Source organism: Calonectris borealis, chromosome 10 (assembly GCF_964195595.1).
Source record: "Calonectris borealis chromosome 10, bCalBor7.hap1.2, whole genome shotgun sequence".
NCBI lineage: Eukaryota > Metazoa > Chordata > Aves > Procellariiformes > Procellariidae > Calonectris > Calonectris borealis.
This window is the reverse complement of record NC_134321.1, coordinates 16,724,215-16,742,293: the sequence shown is the minus strand read 5'-3', so window position 1 is coordinate 16,742,293 and position 18,079 is coordinate 16,724,215. Positions and strand designations below refer to the sequence as shown.

Sequence of the window (18,079 nt, the reverse complement as noted above, 5' to 3'; positions counted from 1 at the left end):
TAGGCCGGCTGCCGCAGGGATTTCCGTACCTGATAAAGGGAGGGCTGCCCGGAGCGGCCCTCGGCGTGGGCTCTCGGTCTGCACCTCGGGTCCGGAAGAGCTGCTGCGGGCTCATCGCACCTCTTTTTTTTTAATTGTTCCACTTCCACTCTGATATGTGGTGTAACTCATTTTAATAGCCTCTGCCAAGAGGTTGAAATTTAGCATGAGATGATCAGGCATCTCTTTTTAAATAATTTTTAAGCTTTAAAGGTGAGCCGAGGTTTATTTTTTTCTTTTTAACCACTGCCACCCACCGAAAGAGGACAAGTCGGGGGGTTGTGCCGACAGAACTCTTCCTGCAGCTGTACGGGGTCAGGAACATGAACGGTGTCGGCTGACGTGGCCGGGCTCGTGAATACTGAATTGCTAATCCTTTGTAGCTTTGTCTGGGCAGGGGAGAGGATCACAAGTTTAGATCGGTGGACACCATCTGAGACCTCTTAGTTACTCAGTTTAACTTGCCATTTAGTTTGCCTGGCACCTGAAAGAAAAGCTAAGCCTTGTTTTATGAGGAATTGAATTTTAGAAAAAGTGATGTGTTACGCTATTTAAATATGACAAGCTCTAAAATCTCAACCTGTACAGCAGAAAAATGTTCCTCAATTGCTCCTCAATACTTTCTCGGTTTGCTTCCTGTTGTTGGTGTTTGTAGCATGGATTAGCAGCAAAACTACAAGGCCTTTTTTGAGCAATTTCAATTTCTGGAGCATTTCCCTTCACTATTCACTAATACATTCTAGATTTGCTTAAAAAAACTTGAATTAAAGTCATGTCTCCTTTGCTCACTTGTCTTTTTCCTGCATTTTTATAGGCAACAACAAAGGTTTTGTTACCATGGTTTCAAAAAGGAAATTGTCAAAGACTGATGCTTCTGGAGAGAGCTGCAAGACAGACTTGCCGAGTAGGTGCTCAGGTATAATCTTGCAGGGAATGGAGACCTGTTGGAGAGGCAGCGGCTCCCAGGCAGGGAGAAGGCCAGAGTGACAGTTTTGATAATGCTAATTGTTAATGACACTGTTGATCTTTAAACACTTTTAAAAATCACAATAAAACAACGACGCTAAAAGCAGTGCCATATCTTTTCTCAGTCCTTCTGTTCTCATACCTTTGATCAGCATTTATCATCTTGAGCTTCACTGCCTTTGGAGCCTGCAGATTAATCACATTTGATCAAAACTGATATCTGTAAATCAAACCAAAATAACCTGTCTACGTAGCTGGAGGGAAGACAGTTATTTTTTGCTTTAGCAGATGGGTGGATACCTAAGAGACGGGTCTGGTAGGAGAACCTATATTAAATTTGTGCTTTTCAGGCCAGAGGAAAGAATGTGCTCTGGCGTTGCTCATAATCTGTTAGCGGGTATGTCTCCCATGGGAGTAAGCCACTGAAGGTGTATCTTAACTGTCTTTGGTTACTGATCACTAAAAGGGGTGAGTAAGAAATGTTCCTTTCTGGTGTCATGCTGCAGGAGTAACAGCTTTATCGGATCTGCGCGTTGGCATCTGAGTCGGCTAATAACTGCTGTCAAGTAGCAGTACAGTTTGTTGGTCTGGTCCCATAAGTGTATTCCTGTGTTCCTCTAATTTCTTACTAGAAGGTTAATTTTGAATTAGTTGTTTATATAAAGGATCCTTGCTATTTTTATTGCAGAGTATATTTGATGTAGCGTGTCTTGTTTTCTCAGAAACAAAGAAGCCGCGAATTTCTGATAAGGAAAAGGCCTCTGCCCATGGTGGAGTGGAGAATGAGGGAGTCTTTGAAGAGCTCCTTAGAACATCAGGAATTATACTGAAAGCTGGGGAGGGACAGAATGAAATAGGTATTGGTTTAACACTTGCTCTCTCTGCTTGTATCTGAAAACCTGCTAAGGTGACTGGCACAATGTAAAGATGCATTTTACTTGCAGAGCAAAAATGCTTGAGCCAGCTAGTTCCAAAGTTCAAGCAAACCTTTATGTGGCCTCTTATTTGTTATATACCTCTTAAATTGCACAGTTCCTGCTGAATTCAGTGCATCACCTAAACTCATTATATCATGTTTTGGGTGTATATATGCTAAGTCAAAAGACTTCTGAAAGATAATTGGAGGTATATGGAATAAGATTAGACTGCATCTGTGATTCCAGTATTGAGTTACAGAGGCAGGACCTCTGAAACAGGAAAACGAACATGTCATGTTGCCTTTCAGCTCAGACAAGGTCTTCAGGAATTCGTGTATTAAGCCTTTTTAATGCTATTAGGTACTCTCAGCCCAGACTGGAGAAAGCACGAGTGGTGAAACCACTCAGGCTTTTGCTAACTTGACTTCTCAATAGACCAAACACAGAAGTATTGGTGGATGGGCTTGAGAGCTTGTACTTAGTGTAGCTGTTATGACATTGAATGGATAAAATGTCTCTGGTTCTTTATTTTCTTTTTAAACTTTCTCCTTAGCTGTAGATCAAATGGCTTTCCAGAAGAAGCTCTGCCTGGCCCTGGAGAAGCACCCTACTTACCCAGGCGTAAGTAACGGCCTGTGCTTCGGCAGGAGCCAGCTTTAAAACTGTTTGCTGTGTAGCAAAAGACACAAATGGAACTGCCTGTCCCTGCTAGTCCCATACAAAAGTATGCAACATGCTAGCTTATTTTGGATTTCTGTGGTCCAGACTCTTAATTCTCTCAATATTGCCATCCCACGCTTTTGGTCCCATTGTCCTTCTGCTGTATCTGTCTCTTCTCAGCTGTTATGTCTGAATAGTCAGACATAGAGATGACCAGCATGTGCCTCTGTTAAACCAGCCTTGGTATGCATGCTCCAAGTTTGGTTTTGCATAATTCCAAGCAAAAGTGCTGCACGTCCACCACCTTGCCCTGTCGAAGTAATGAATTGGCAATATTATTCAATAGACAAAGACTCTTAAGGGAGAAAAATAATTTGCTTAACTTTCTAGTGGAAGCTGTGTTTGGTTTTGTGTTGGCTGGGAGCTGGCAGCATTAAAATGGCCACAACGTGCTCCTCTCCAGTCAACAAGCCCAGCATGAAAGTCCTGAGGCCAGTGATTTGAATCTTGCAAATATTTTTTCGGTGCAGCTCTTGTCACATTAAATGTTGCTGTCTCAGGAAGAAAGGCAAAGCCCTTTTAAATCAAAGTAAAATGTGAGACTGTTGCTTTAGAGTTATTTTGTAGAACAACTAGTGTTTCCTTTTGGAAACGGTTTAGACTAGAGTTCATTTATTATCCAGCTTTCCTTCCATCACAATTTCTGTCTCTCTGCAGTTCCCTGGCTAGCTCTTCCCTGTTCTCATCATCTGCTCACAAAGAGCATCCTAAAAGACAGCAGTTGAGCGGGGCGGCTTCAGGAAGTGGATAACTTCTCTCTGCTTTGCAGGTTGTGAAGGAATTTGTCAGCGGCTTGGAATCTCATATCAAAGACAGAAACCAGTTCAAGAACTGTCTGTTGCCATGTACTCCCATGCGGACCGAGGGGTCGAGGTCAGAGAAAATGTATTTTGTCTTCCCCTTCAGTCAGAGCTGGTCCCTATGTAAATGTCATGTAACATTGAGCAGAGTGGAGGGAAAGGCCATAGCTCCAGCTGATACACAACAAGACTTGTTTCTTATGCAAAAGTGGCTAGTGTAATATGTCGCTATTTAATAGCAGTAAGTTTAAAGTGGTAAGTCACAGAATTTACTAGCTGCCTGTGGCATGCATTGGGCTCCATGGCGTTTTATGGCAAGAACCAAATACTGGGGAAAAAAAATTTGACAAGGCTGGTGAAGGTCAACTGTTTTTTGACAGTTTTTCCAGGAGCTATACAGCTTAACCACAGGGACTTTTGCATTTCCAGCTCACGCTAGTCTTGTAGAGAGTAAGCTCGTTCAGAGCTACAATGCAGTTTAAAAATTTTTGTGTGTGTGTCTGTGGTTACCATACATTACCATAAGTTGTTGTAAGTGTTTTTTTAGAAAAAACAGTAATGGAAAGAGTTACAGCCTGTTCTCCTAAGTTACAGTCTGTTTTTATTACAACTGTAGTGGAATCTTTCATCTTGCAGGACTCTGGTGCACTCATATTGTGAAAGCCTCATTAAACTGCTTCTTGGAATTAAGATCTTACAGGTATGGGCACCTTAGTTTGCTCTTTACAGTGGTGTTGATTTATTTAGGGATCCTTTTGCTTTCATAAGTAGAGGATTAATAGAACTGGTTGTGAGGCAGATGAGGCTGCAGCTGGAATAGTGTCCAATTTCTTGTTTCTTTAGGGACACAAAGATGCTCAGGGCCTGGAGCACGTGGCATACAAGAAGAGACAGAGGGAGTTGGGTTTGTTCAGTCTTAAGAAGAGAAGATTAAGGGAGATCTTGTGGTCTTAAATATCTAGTGTCATGGTGTAGAGAAAACAGAGCCAGGCTCTTCTCAAAGGTGAACAGGGGCAGGATGAGAGATGATATAATCACTTCCACTGTGGAGAATGTTTTCCTTAAGTGCTAGAACAGGTAGGGTAGAAAGGTGATGGAAATTCCATTATTGGAGGAATTTGAATCTTGGAGGAGTTTAAAAATGAGCAAGACGCTGAGCAACCTGCTGTCAAGAACAAGTTCTGTTAAGTTGTATACAAGATGTATATGGAGTTGAAGATGACAGATATCTCACCAAGGCATGGGAAACCTTAGAGCAGCTGTGGATTTAAATCCTCTTACAATTAAAATGTTTTAAAAGTTCTTGTCTTAAATACATTTTTAGAATTGCATTTGGGCCAGGGTTAAAGGGGGGAAGAATTAGACCTGCAAAGGGGACAGCAAAAGCATGTGGGCACTGTTTTCAAACTTACCTAAAGTTGATGTTTTAGATTCCTATGTGGTGAAAGGCAACTCAGCTGGGTCTGAGAAAGAGAACTTCGTTTGGCCCAGCATCCCGCCCGTGTGCTCTGCTTCTATTAGATTATGTGGATAGTTTATACCACTCTCAGCATTTGTGATTTTCAGCTTGCAGGCTATATGCCTCCTTTCTGGCATTAGGGAAGAGATTTCTTATACAGGAAATATTTTTATTTGTCCTTTTGTGTCTTTTATTCTCTGTGCATATTTCATCTTTTGTGGCAGATCAATTTTGGTGGCAATGCCACAGCACAAGCAGTAAATCATCATCCTAACACTGTCTTTTTGCCTTTCTTCTAGCCTGCTGTCATAACACTGTTGTTGGAAAAGATCCCCGAATTCTTTTTTGACATGTGAGTATAGACTGTCTTCTCTCTGCCTTGAAAAGAAATTTCTTCTTTTGGTCAATCACCATCTGTTTGACTTTAACTGTTACTTCAAATTTATCTGAATGGATGTTTGCACTGATGATTTTTTCTTCATACATGTGTAAAATTATCTGTGAGGTACCATGACTTTAAACTTGTGGGCGCATAAAGCAGAAGACAAATTTGTAGAAGCTGAAATATAGACATACCTCATGATTCATTATGTTTTTGGTAGCTACTGGCACAAGCTTTGGAAGTATTTCAGCAAAGGGACTACGGAGTGTCTCACTATTTAAAAAAAGACGAAAGTGGCTGGCAGAGTTTTAGGAGGCTGCTAGATGCAAACAGACCTCCTTTTAAAAATACAGATTGTGTTCAAACAAGGAAAACAGAAAAAGCATCTGTTGGTTTTTGAATGTAGAACACCATAGCAGAATGAGAGACCTTGAGGCGCAACACAGGCAAGACTTGAACACTTAAGTCCCTTTTCCAGTGCCCTGGATGCTCATTACAGAGTTAGTGGAGCAGGTCAAGGGATAGAAAGAAGCTGAGGCTGTTCCTGATACAATATTTGTTTCAGTGCTCAGTATCAAGCAGGATACAAATGCTGTACAGAGATTGAGTCTGAGGAATTCTCTCAGACTGAGATTTTGTTAGAGGAGGGTTTAACATAGCCAGTCACAAGGACTGAATTGTTTTCACCCAAGAATTCTAAAGGATCTTGCATGTAAAAGTGATCAGCCATTAATTGTGCTGTGAACCTTTTAGTAAGTCTTAAAAATGAATGTTGTTACACTTGTCTCCTATCAAACTGTAAGAAGAGTGAAGTTTTTTCTATGTATTAATGACCAGTTAAAAATGGGGCGGGGGGAAAAAAAAGCAAAAACGAAATAACTTGTCCATTTTGCAGTAGAAGGAGGATGGTCCCATGGAGATCTGGGTTGTTCAGCATGTTCATAAATGAAAAAGGAAATGAAAAGTGAGGTAACAATTTGTGGTGACAATTTCCAGGATAATCTAATCTAAAACTAATTGTGAAGAACAATAGATTATTTTCAGTGGACTTCCTACTGTTTTTTGTTTTCTTTAATTATGGGACAAGAAACAACATTCATTACAGCTAGTCTGTAACCACACCTGTATTGACTGGCCAATTTCTCCCAAATCTGACGTACAAGCATAGACCGATCAGACCTCTACAGGTTTAATGCCAGTCGATGCCTGGACAGAGGACATACCATTTATTGCCTTACTGTAGGAAGAGTACAGAGAACTTGGTTTATCCATGTGATTTGGCAACAGCCAATTTATTAATACATATGTGCTCACAGGCCAGTGTGACCAGAAGTTACAGAAGAGGGCATCTTAGTACAGCTGCATAAACCTTGTTTTGTTAAAAAATCAGACTGAAAATAATCCTGATTGTATAAATACAATGACAAACTCGGTGTTTTCATGGAGGAAGGGTATCTTGTACGGGTGCTTCTTTTTGTTTCTTATTTTTAGTATCAGTTCCATGCTTAGCAGTAGTCAAAGCAGCAAACAGAATATTAGGGAAGGAATTGGCAACAAAATGGAAAACATCATGTCACTGTAAATGCATGGTACAATCACATTTTGAATGTTGCATGCACTTCTGGTCAGGCTGTCGCAAAAATATAGTAGAACAGTTTCTATGTAAGTAGGGAAAAATATTCTAAATAAAATAGAATTGTGCCTGCCTTTAAAGGAGATGACTGGCAGAGAGATGATGGATGTCTGTAAAAGCAAGAAAGATTCAGAAAAGGTAATTGAGGAAGGTTTAACCACTGTTTCTAACTATGCAAGGCAGCAAATAAAAAAAGCAGAAGTACTTTTTCAGATTATGCATAATTACCCTGTCGAATTCAGTATTGCAGAAGGTAGAGGTCAGAAATTACACACAGTTGTGGCTTTTTCTTTTTTATAAGGCTTAGGGACATTAATGGAGGATAAATGTACTGCTGGATAGCAGACGTGATGGACTGGGTACCAGCTTCTGCCCTGGAGATTTGCTAAACTGCTGATTCTTGAAGGCTGAGTGGAAACTCTGAAAAGATTGCTCTGTGAATGCCCTGTTACCCAAAACTTATCCAAAAGCATCTAATACTACAGTTGGGGACGGGGATACTGGCCTCAAAGGAGACTTAGCCTAACCTAGTGTAGCCCCTCTTTCGGTAGCACAGGAGATCTGAAGAAAGGTCACATTGTATGCTTTGATTTTTGTGCTGTAACTTAGGATGTTGTTGTTGGTAGTGTATTGAAACAGGCTGGCAGTATCCCTGCTTTGTGTGTATAGCAAGTAAGAAGTAGGGTTCTTCCTAGACGGTGCTAAAATCTGTAGCTGTGTTAATGATATTTTCATAATATGATTTTGATAGTTGGTTAATTTGAATTGCATCTCATGGTCTTGCTGACCAGCAGCAAAGCTTTTGAGTCTGTCTGTAGGTCTGACTAACCCGTGTTTCACTTTTTCTGCTGTTCTAGCGTGGGCACCTTTGGAACAAATTTTCCCCGGCTCATTGTCAATCAATTTAAATGGCTTGACAAGCTTCTTGACAGCCAGGTGGGTACTGGTGGCACAATCAGTATGGTTTTTTCCAGTCAATTTCGGAATGCCTCTCAGGTGGGATGAGATCAGTTATTATGCTAATGACAACTGATATTGTTTTCATACTCACAAACTGAAGGAGAGATTGAATTCTTTCTGTTTTACTATGATCGCCTTCAGTAACTTTTGAACATCCCTTTTATTATTTTTCTTCTTCCCTTGCTCTAAGTGTCCTTTTTTATAAATTTGTATCTGTTTGAATGTATCCACATGGATGACCCCATTTTAAAGCTGTTGCTGGCAGGAAGTTACAATCCCCTCTTGTTTAATTTTAACAGGAGATATTGGATACTTGCAAGCGTCTGGGGATGAATTCTCTGTTCCTGCTTTGGTGGTTCTTTTCCTTCTTTCCCTAAGTCAGTCAGTCTCTGTGGGTTACTTTGTACTGGAGGGTTGTTACTAGAGAGTCCCAGAATTAACTGAATCAAGAAGTCAGACTAAACACTGCGAAGCTTGCCGTTGGGTTTCCCAGTTTCCTGTGCTCACCAAGAGAGTTATATGCTACCTGTAAAATACCATTGTTCCATAAAAGTCTATGCTATGATTCACAACTTGAATAGGACTTGAACAGGACAATGAGTTAAGGGACATTTGGCATAAATCCAGACAAAGGACGTCCTGAGTGACCTTCCCTGCACACTGTTGTAGCCATGCTAATGAACCACTTGCTCGCGGTGAGACTCGTGCGTTTTACAAGTGTTCCTCTTGTCTGCAGGATCTCGTCAAGAAGTTAATGCAGATGGTTAGTGTCTCTCCTGTACCAATCCAGCATGATATTATCACCAGTTTACCTGAGATCCTGGAGGATTCCCAGCAAAGTGAGGTTGCCAGGGAGCTCAGGTACAGATGATTCTGGTTGGTTTGGGTTTTTTTCTTTTTTTTTTCTTCTTTTTTTTTTCTCCTTTTTTTCCCCTTTCTTCCCTCCCCCCTTCCCTTCCTTTCCCTCCCTTCCCCCCCCTGGAATCTGCTACAGTAAGGGCCAACATTGTTTTTATTAATAAAAAAAAAAACCACAACACAATAAATGTGTGCATGAAGCAGAACTTTCTGGCTATTTTATATTCGTTTCTCAAGCATATTTACTGACCCAAAGAACAGGGGGACCTAATGCCAATAGCTATCTTCCCAGAGAGCGCTACCTTAAGCTAGCCCTTACAGCTGTCTTTTTTTATAGTGTCTTCATTTTATACGATAATTTTTTCAGTAGTCTTACGCTATATTTAATTATACACATCATAATTCTTATCATTACACAGATCACTTACATTTATGCCGGTGCTAATTAACTTTTCCCCCCGTGTAGTCATTATTTCAGCCTATACCTGCAAGCGGTGCATCCTGTTCCTTGTACCTTCTCAAAAGTAATTGTAGCTTTGTGTTTCCATTCTCAGTTTAGTGTCTTAGCTTCTAGAAAAAAAAGCCCCACACAATTAAATTTTTTATGCTAATCAAAAACTGTTTTCTCAGTTTTCTGTTAGCTTAGACTAACAGACTTCTGTTTTCTCTACTTGCATTTTTTCAAAGCTGAGAATCTAAGCAGTATCAGCAAGGCATATTTATTTCCATATTCTTAATAGCCTCTACCCATTTCTAATGTGGAAAAGTACTCATTGCTTGTTATAATGAATTAGGGAGCATAAATAGAATTACCAGGAAGCTGAAAATGATGTGTTTTTCAACTAACACAATTCAAATAGAACTTCTTGCTAGAGAAAGTTTATAGAAACTTAGCAGCCAAGAATGATTAGATGAATTTTGGGAAAGGAAAGTCCACGAGACTGTTAAACACAGCTGCAGTCCCTTGGTCAAGAAGGTGCCAAACCACAGCTTGCTGGAAGCCAGACCCGTTTATATAGGAAGGATTTGTAAATACTTGTCCAATTCTTAGTCTGTTTGTTCCCTATTGGCCAGTGCTGGGAAAAGGATACTGAATTAAACGAATATCTGGTTGGGCCCATTGTGCCTTTCGTTACATGTTTGCAATTCTTAGAGCAAATACTGTGACTAGGGGAGAGGTCACACATGAGACAGATTCAGTCCCTGGCTTTGGTGGCAATCTCAGTTACACTTTGCTGACAGCACATCCATGGGACAGAAGTGTGGCTAGAAGGTATCAGGCCCAAGTTATGTGTGTGGTTAAATCATATACCAGCGATCTCACAAATTTTTTCCATTTATGGTGAAATTTTCTCTTTATTTTTCTATTTATTTTTCTATTTATTGGACTTTCCAATTTTCAAGTTCTTGCTTAAGGCTTGTACCAGGTCTTTGTCCATGCTCTCTGTTTTTACAAGATTTGAAAAAGGTAGATTCTTCATATCTGCTTCTAACAGGCAACCATAGAATCACAGTTCAGCGTGTTCAGAGAGGAGTGATAATTTAGGGAACAAGTTTTCCATAATGCCAGTGGCATATTTTGTTGTCAGTTTCAGAGATTTTTTTGCAGTGACCACAAAAACTACTGGAATCATACAATTTACTAAAGATCCATTCATGGTTCTATTAAGAGGATAATTTGTTTTCTTTTTCTTGTGTATCAGCTGCTTACTAAAACAGGGCAGACGGCTAACAGTTCCAATCCTGGATGCCCTTTCTCGCCTGGATCTCGATGCAGCCCTTCTCGTTGAGGTAAGAGCTTTTACTGAGCAGTTGAGCAGAATCCAGCCCCTGCTTAGCAACACAAGAGCTAGAGCTGTTTGGTCATTCAAAATATTTTGCTAAACCTGACTCTATAGATCTTTAAAAGTCCTGAGCTCGCTGAAATTGGAAAGGAGTCAGAGAAGCTAAAACTGTTTTTTGAAACATGCATGAGCGTTCAGTGCGGAGCAGAGAGAAGTTTTCTGGCTGTTACAGTATGCATTCAGAAACTTCAAACACAGCTGTTTTAGCAAATGCAAAAACACTTTGTCCTGCTGCAGTAAATTTTTACTGCCCACCTTAAACCTTCATATTGTCACTATTTCTTTTTTTGAGGTACAGTGACCAGACTAGACTGCTATATTCTAAGTAGAGGCAGACTGGTAATTAAATAATTGCATGATTATGGTTTTTCTCTGCAGACTGCTGATAAAGGAGAAGAGATGATGTGCCTTGTGTCTTCTGGACATGCTGGATTGTTGCACTTCTTGCAGTTAGGCTTCTTATGAATAGAATAAAATTGGTTCGAGTGCATTAAATACTTTTTACATAGTCCCCAAAGGCTAGTGCTGCGCAACAGGCTTACACCTCTTCCATGCTTTTCCCTTTTAAAAGCCAGTTAAAAAATGATGGAGCCAAGCTCTTTTCGGCAGTGCCAAGTGAAATTATAAGGGGCAATGGCCACAAATTACAGCTAGGAGGTTCAGGTTGGACATTTGGAAAAGTAAGTTAGGGTCTGCAGCACTGACATAAATTATCGAAGAGGTGGCAGGTGTTGGGGGGTTTCCTCCGTCCTTGGATATCTTCAAGACTCAGTTAGCAAAGACAAGGCCAGTCTGATCTAGTACTGACAATATTCCTACTCTGAGCAGAATATCGGACTCTGGACCACAAGCCTCCAGAGATTCCTTCCCACTAACATAATAGTGTTTCTGCGAGCCATAGTCTTACAGCTGATCCAGTATTGCTTTCTCCTCAGGTGCGGCAGTCTGCCATGACCATTGTGCCTTCCGTAAAACTGGAAGATTTGCCTGTAGTAGTAAAATTCATCCTCCATAATGTCAAAGCAGCAGACGCAGTAGAGGTACAGTATTTTCCCTATACTAAAGACCAGTAAGTTGTCTAATCCAGTGTGTGTTTTAACAAAGAGCAGTTGCTTCACACACAGAGGTGTATGCTTTAATGTTTTCAAGTAAAATTTTTAATATTGCCAAGGATCAAAGCACATGACGAAACTATATCTGTCCTTTGACATGGATTTGGTTATGCTTTCGGGCATGAGAATTGAAACCTCCTCCTTTCTGCTGGCTATTGCAGATTTTTCTCATTTGTTCTTAGAAATCTTTTTTTTTTTGGTGTAAACATCTTAAAGAACTGAAAGCTGTCAAATTGTCTTGAGTTAAACTCTTAGACTGAAAAACTGTGGTTAGGTGGCAACTTTAAGCCTTTGAATTTTATCTAAGAATTTTGCATTGTACAGGCCTTCAAGGGTTTTAAATTCTAGAAGTATCGAACAGATGTGGGACTGCACCTTGGTAATTCTCTTCTTGTTTTCTCCACTGAGTTCTGTTCTAAATCATGTTTTGGAAATGTCCCTACAAGGGTGGTTCTCCTGTTGGAGGACCATTTTCATTCTAAGATGTAAGCTTCCTCAGTTTTTCAAGTTGCTTTATCTAAGGAAACATATTCAGAATATTTTTAAAATGAACCAGATGTGTTTTGTCAAGCCAGCCTTGCTGAACTATTGAACGTGCTTTTTTTTCCACACTTGGAGAAAGCCTCGGCTTACGCCAGATGTGGATTGTGATCTGGCCAAGTCTTTCAGGGAGACCACTGTCAAAACAGCATGTGTATAACATGCAACCCAGTCTGTGCTGATCCACTACAATTTGACAGCAGTTAAATTGGTAAATTCACATGCCCTGGAATTCCTGTGGCTGTCATATATCTTGCTTTGCTGCTAAACAGAATAAAACTAGTTCGTGGCAACATACAGCAGATATAGGTGGGAATTTCAACTCTTAAGAAATCCTCTTCTGCTTTCTGCACGCATGTACGTGACAGTGAAGACCAAAATGTGGCTGGTTCACTTTCTAAGTATAAAAAAAGAGTTTGAGCATGGTTAAATGCTTACAAGTCTTTACAAATACATGAGGTTTTGATTTGTAATTTTGTGGTTATTCTGTGAGATTGTGTTTTCTTTTCCTCAGCCTTTTCTTTCCTCACATGTCACAGTGATTTGTGCTGGGATTTGTGTTTTACAGGTGATTTCTGATCTTCGCAAGAGCTTGGATCTGTCATCGTGTGTTCTGCCCCTGCAGATCCTAGGTTCCCAGAAGCAGCTTAAAAGCCAAGTCCAGGCCAGGTACTTGAGCTGATTTACATGATTCTCCAAGGGTAAGATAGAACAAGAGACCTTCGGCTCTTCTTTATCTGGTCTCTCTGGCACATATGGTTACATACATGAGCCTAATTTATCCCAAGTAAAGGTGCTGACATCTTTATTCCTTCCTGCTTTGTGCTAATATAACACATTTGTCAATCCTTGTGGGCCCGGCTTCCCCTGCCATGCATGTAGTTCCTTTTGAGCCATCTACATCCATGTCTGCATGGGGGTATGCAACTCCATTTATAATAATGTTGCTGCTAGTTCATCTGTTTTAAGTTCCCTCCAGTATAGCTTTGGTTGACTGTGCAACCTCTGCTTCCACCCTTTTCTGAAACTCCCTATCCTTGCCAGAGCATTCCCTCTAGAGAATGACTGCTTTAAGTAATTGCTGTGACTGCTAGGCTGCCTTGTTCCTTTCACTACAGTATTTACAATGACTGAGTCTCCTCCTTTCTATCATTTACAGTTCTTCCGTGAGCCAAGTAACCACCAGCCAAAATTGTGTGAAGCTACTTTTTGATGTGATCAAGTTAGCTGTGAGATTTCAGAAAGATGTCTCTGAAGCTTGGATTAAGGTAAGATGCATGCTTCAGTCCTTGCTTCCTCATTTAATTGGACTCCTAGGTTGACCCTGAGCCTTTCTTAATCAAATGTAATATCAAAAGACAAATGTTAGCCCTTCATTTTGCTGATCCAGATTTCATTCTGTGTTCCAAATTAGCAGTGCTTTTTCAGGAGTCTGCTTTCTTCCTCAGTTACCGATTTCACAGTGCTTGCAAGATGGCCACTGGGCTCCACTGTACAGACCTCAAATCTTGAAATGCAGGATAAACCTGGTTCTCTCTGTGACAGACTTTTGGAAAAAATAATCTTAGGTTTTCTTCTGTCTGCAAGAGAGCAAAAACGTATACCCGTATGTTGAGACTGAGCTGTATGAAGCCTTAAGGTGCTTGAAAATGTCCAGCAAGAAATCAATATTGGCTGGTATTGGGCTAAATCCAATTTAAAATTGCATTTCAGTGTAAACCATGAGACTGTTTCTTGTTCTCAGCCTTTTATTTCTCAGTACCTTAGTTCCTTTTTCAAGCCTGATGTTATTTGAGAATGTCCTCACTCAAGCTGAATTTTCGTGCTGTTTTTTTGAGTGACTTCTGGATTCTGTGCTGTTGGCAAGATCCAGTTTGCTGGCTTTGCTAGCTGTCCTGTTGTAGAGGAGAAAATCTCTGAGCAGTGTTTCTTTTGGTGTCTGCCTTTTTTGATTTGGTTTCAGAATATAGTATCGTACTCTAGCATAACAGCTTTCTTGGTTTTTTGCTCTTAGGCTATTGAGAACAGCACATCTGTATCTGACCATAAGGTAACACTTCTGACTCTGCACTTGTCTCTGGGAGTGTCCTCTTCCGCTGGTGTTTTCAAGGGCTTTCTTCATGTTGTAGATGAAGAGATTTTTCTAGTTGGAGCAGAAACTGCCAGTGATGTTGCATGGGTGGTTCTTTTGGTATTTGACTTGTTCCCAGTATAACAGCTACCCATTTTCTTTGTAACTCTTAGTTCATCCCTTCTAAATGTCAAGGGACAGAGTTATCCTGCTTTAATTCTGTCCTGTTGGACTGATGAGGTTTTTCTACAGCTGTGGCTGTCAGGGCTTTTTGAGCTCTTGATTTTCTTCTCAGTTTTGATTTCAAAGTGTGCAGTTGTCTGGACTGTTTAATATCTTTTCAGCATAATGATTGGTGGTTATTTCCTCAAAAAGGTTCTGGATCTGATAGTTTTGCTGCTAATCCATTCTACCAACACCAAGAACAGGAAGCAAACTGAGAAAGTATTGAGGAGCAAAATTCGACTGGGCTGCATGCCAGAACAGCTGATGCAGAATGCCTTCCAAAATCATTCAATGGTCAGTGCTGATTCTGCTTTGGGACTCCCTCTTTTATCTCTCAAAGATCTTGCCAGATGATGATTTAACCCTGCGCTGCATTATTTATACTATTCCTGTTATGTACACATACTTCTTTTTTTTAATTTTTCGTCCCAGATCAATCTCCCAAGGCACATGTTCTCTGTTGTAACTGTCATGTGGTTTTTTGAGATGAGCTTTCCTCAGAATTGGATGGGCTTTTTATTTTGATGCAAAACCTTTCAGCCTAAGAGATGTGGTCTAGTCCAACATCTCCATGTGTGTTCCAGACATGCTGTTGTCTCCCACAGTATTTTTAGAAGTTCATATGTTTACATGCACCAGTTTTCAAGTGTAATGGTTTCTAGGTCTAAATATGTGTATATATATTGGGCATATGTTTGTAACGTAATGTAGATTACCATTTACTATGAGAAAATGGAAAAGATCAGCAAAAAATGACACAGTGCTGCTTGTCAGAGGTAGAGGGCAGATGAGAAACACTGAATTATGAATTTAAAATTAATTAATTGAACTATAATAATGCTTTAAGTAGGTACATTTTATGCTGAATATAAGTGAGTTTAATTCAGTTTTAGTTTAACTCCCTTCCAGAATAAGTTAAGATAAAGTAAATTAGGCCACTTTACATCTGAATAAGAGCTTGTTGTTCAAAGGAGTGTGATTAAGCTGCGTGATTAAGCTAACTTTAAAAGTTAACTTAGATTTTTCTGAGTATCTTGATGTAGCAGAGTCCTTATGTTAATTTAAGGCCAAGAATGTGTCTGTCCTGGGGATTTTATTTAGTGGTACGTTGCTGTAATGTGACTTCCCTGGTGTCACCCATAGGGCGTATGCTGCTGTGAACTCTGAAGCTTTGCAGGTTGGCTTCTTAACCAATCTGTAAATCCTTTGGGTGGAGAAGATTGGAGAAACCCATTCTGGTGTGCCTTGTCTGCTCCTGTTGCCCGTTTGTGCGAGCGAGAGAGGACAGTCAGGGAAGGCAGGAAAGCACCTACTAAACTAGGCAAAGCGTTCGGTGTGAGCTGTAGCACGCATTTAGGGAGCTGAGTGTGATTAAAATGAGTGGCAATAATCTCCTCTTTCATGATGTCTGTATTTCAGGTTATCAAAGACTTCTTCCCTTCAATCCTAGCACTTGCTCAGACGTTTCTGCACTCTGCACACCCAGCCATAGTCTCCTTTGGCAGCTGCATGTACAAACAAGCTTTTGCAGCCTTTGACTCTTACTGCCAGCAGGTATAGTGTGATGGATGGCATCTGTTTTATTTGTGTTTGCACTTTGTTCTAGAATGTATGTTGTGATCCCTTAGGGGGAGAGGATTTGAGGCAGTTGGAAGCCTTTGGAGTGCCGTACAGTAGGCCAAGCAGAAGGTGGGGAACAGTCACAAGAAGACTCTGGTAGCAAGAGACTCAAGCCCAGAGACTGCTGGGAGGAGCAGGGAGCAAACAGGCAGGCCTCAGAAATGACAGAATGAAAAATATTTCTGGAGCAGAGGGGACTGTGCTGGGTTTGCTGCAATTCAGAAAGCAAACAAATTGACTGAGGTCCAGCCAGGAAGTCAGGACTGGCCCCCGGGGTCATGGAGGAGATTTGTTCATAAATCCATATTCCTGTTCTGTCTTACCTAATCACTTTGAGCATCCTCTGTTTTAAAAAGCCATTGTTATAGTTTGTATTGAAACTTTTTTCTCTTTCCTTGGATAACTTACTGTGATGAAAAAGTTTACACAGATTTCCCTCAGAGCTCTGACCAGCTTGGACTCCTTCTGCATACTCTGAAATAATCACAGACTAGACTTCCAGCTCTGAGTATGAGTTCCTACAGACATGCTGACATCAGAAAATCTGGGGATTGAAGACAGCTTTGCACAAGCTTTTGCATGTATTTGCACTTTTTTGGGCACAGTATGTTTACAATTAAGACTGTTTCCAGTGTTTTATCTACATTACTTATTACAGCAAACTTAACAAATAGACAAACAAAAAAGTATCTGGGAAAAACCTGAGATGTGAAGGCATAAGATGTCCTCTGCAACAAGCTAGTGAGTCTAGTAATATTTTGAGATGTTAAGAATTTCAAAAGAGCATGGCTGTATTAGCAATTAGTGATATAGAAGAGACCCAGAGCCACAGATAGTGGAGAGATCCCTGTCCAGAAGTCAATTGAAGTGAGGCCATTAAAAGATTATTGAAACAAAAATGTCAATTTTGAATTGCTGGTGATAAAGATTATTAAGACACTGGAACTACTGAAGGCAATGTATTCCTGGGTATGGTGCAGTGTTCTGTGTGCCTAAGAAAATAGGGTAGATTTTTATCATCATATCTGATGGTAGCAAAGAGCAGAAGCTGCAGCAGTGTTAGCAAGCAGGCAGGAAAAATTTGGTGAAGCGCTGCTTTATGGAATTGTGCGATCTTTTAGAACTGAATAAAATTCAGGCTCAAGGAGAAAGAATATTTTGAATATCAGGAATTAAAGAGCAAACTGAGAAGGGATGTAGAATAATATGGTTGAGTTTCAGGATGATTATTTGTGCTTGATCAACATATTCTATAGGAGCAGAGCAGGGCAGATATTTTCCTGTTGACATTTCACTATGGTTTCTCTGGGGGCTTTTTCCTCAGGAGGTTGTGACTGCTTTGGTGACTCATGTCTGCAGTGGAAATGAGACAGAATTGGACATTTCTCTGGATGTGCTCACTGATTTGGTGTTGCTGCACACATCCCTTCTGATGCGCTATGCCACCTTCGTGAAGGTATGAATATTTCTGGGGGCATACTACATTTCAGGACCCTTACACCACTTTGCCCCAGATCCAGAATAGGTCAGTACTTTTCAGAAATAGAGGTAATGGAACAGCTCGTACCTGTAAAACTACCTGTCTTGAGAAATGCAGTGGTCAGAAGTGAAAGGTATCTACTATGAAGGGGTGAGCTGTAAGATAGGACTGTATGATTTTTTGACAGGGGAAATTGAGATAGACAAAGAAAAAAAGTTACCCTGCCTGTAACTGGAGAATGCTTAAATTGCAGACATGGAATGACACCTATGACGGAAGGAAAATGCTGTCTTTATTAACATCGGCTATTTCAAATACTTGGCAAAAGCCTGCCTCCTTTGTGGGCTGCCTGTTCTACTACATTGAAAGACTGACAGTATTTTAGCCAGTATTTGAATCCTAAAACAAAACTCCTGGCAGGGATGGGAAAAGACTTATGTCCTAAAATTTAAA

General features: G+C 40.4%; 1 protein-coding gene across 6 annotated transcripts in view; it reads left to right on the top strand.

The window, feature by feature from the left end:
• Positions 1 to 18,079, top strand: part of FANCD2 (FA complementation group D2) — a 60,277-nt gene that overhangs the window by 6,929 nt on the left and 35,269 nt on the right. For 4 of the 6 annotated variants that reach the window (XR_012675047.1, XM_075159143.1, XM_075159146.1 and 1 more), the window contains 16 exons: positions 854 to 955; positions 1,728 to 1,862; positions 2,476 to 2,543; positions 3,412 to 3,515; positions 4,079 to 4,142; positions 5,201 to 5,253; positions 7,774 to 7,852; positions 8,613 to 8,737; positions 10,438 to 10,525; positions 11,514 to 11,618; positions 12,799 to 12,899; positions 13,390 to 13,498; positions 14,245 to 14,280; positions 14,677 to 14,820; positions 15,946 to 16,080; positions 17,471 to 17,602. Coding sequence is in view for 5 of the 6 variants with exons in the window: in XM_075159143.1 (XP_075015244.1) it covers positions 877 to 955; positions 1,728 to 1,862; positions 2,476 to 2,543; positions 3,412 to 3,515; positions 4,079 to 4,142; positions 5,201 to 5,253; positions 7,774 to 7,852; positions 8,613 to 8,737; positions 10,438 to 10,525; positions 11,514 to 11,618; positions 12,799 to 12,899; positions 13,390 to 13,498; positions 14,245 to 14,280; positions 14,677 to 14,820; positions 15,946 to 16,080; positions 17,471 to 17,602 (1,557 nt within the window). In the remaining variant the exon portion in view is untranslated. The remainder of the gene's footprint in view (positions 1 to 853; positions 956 to 1,727; positions 1,863 to 2,475; positions 2,544 to 3,411; positions 3,516 to 4,078; positions 4,143 to 5,200; positions 5,254 to 7,773; positions 7,853 to 8,612; positions 8,738 to 10,437; positions 10,526 to 11,513; positions 11,619 to 12,798; positions 12,900 to 13,389; positions 13,499 to 14,244; positions 14,281 to 14,676; positions 14,821 to 15,945; positions 16,081 to 17,470; positions 17,603 to 18,079) is intronic. The other 2 variants (XM_075159144.1, XM_075159145.1) reach the window with 2 other exon arrangements.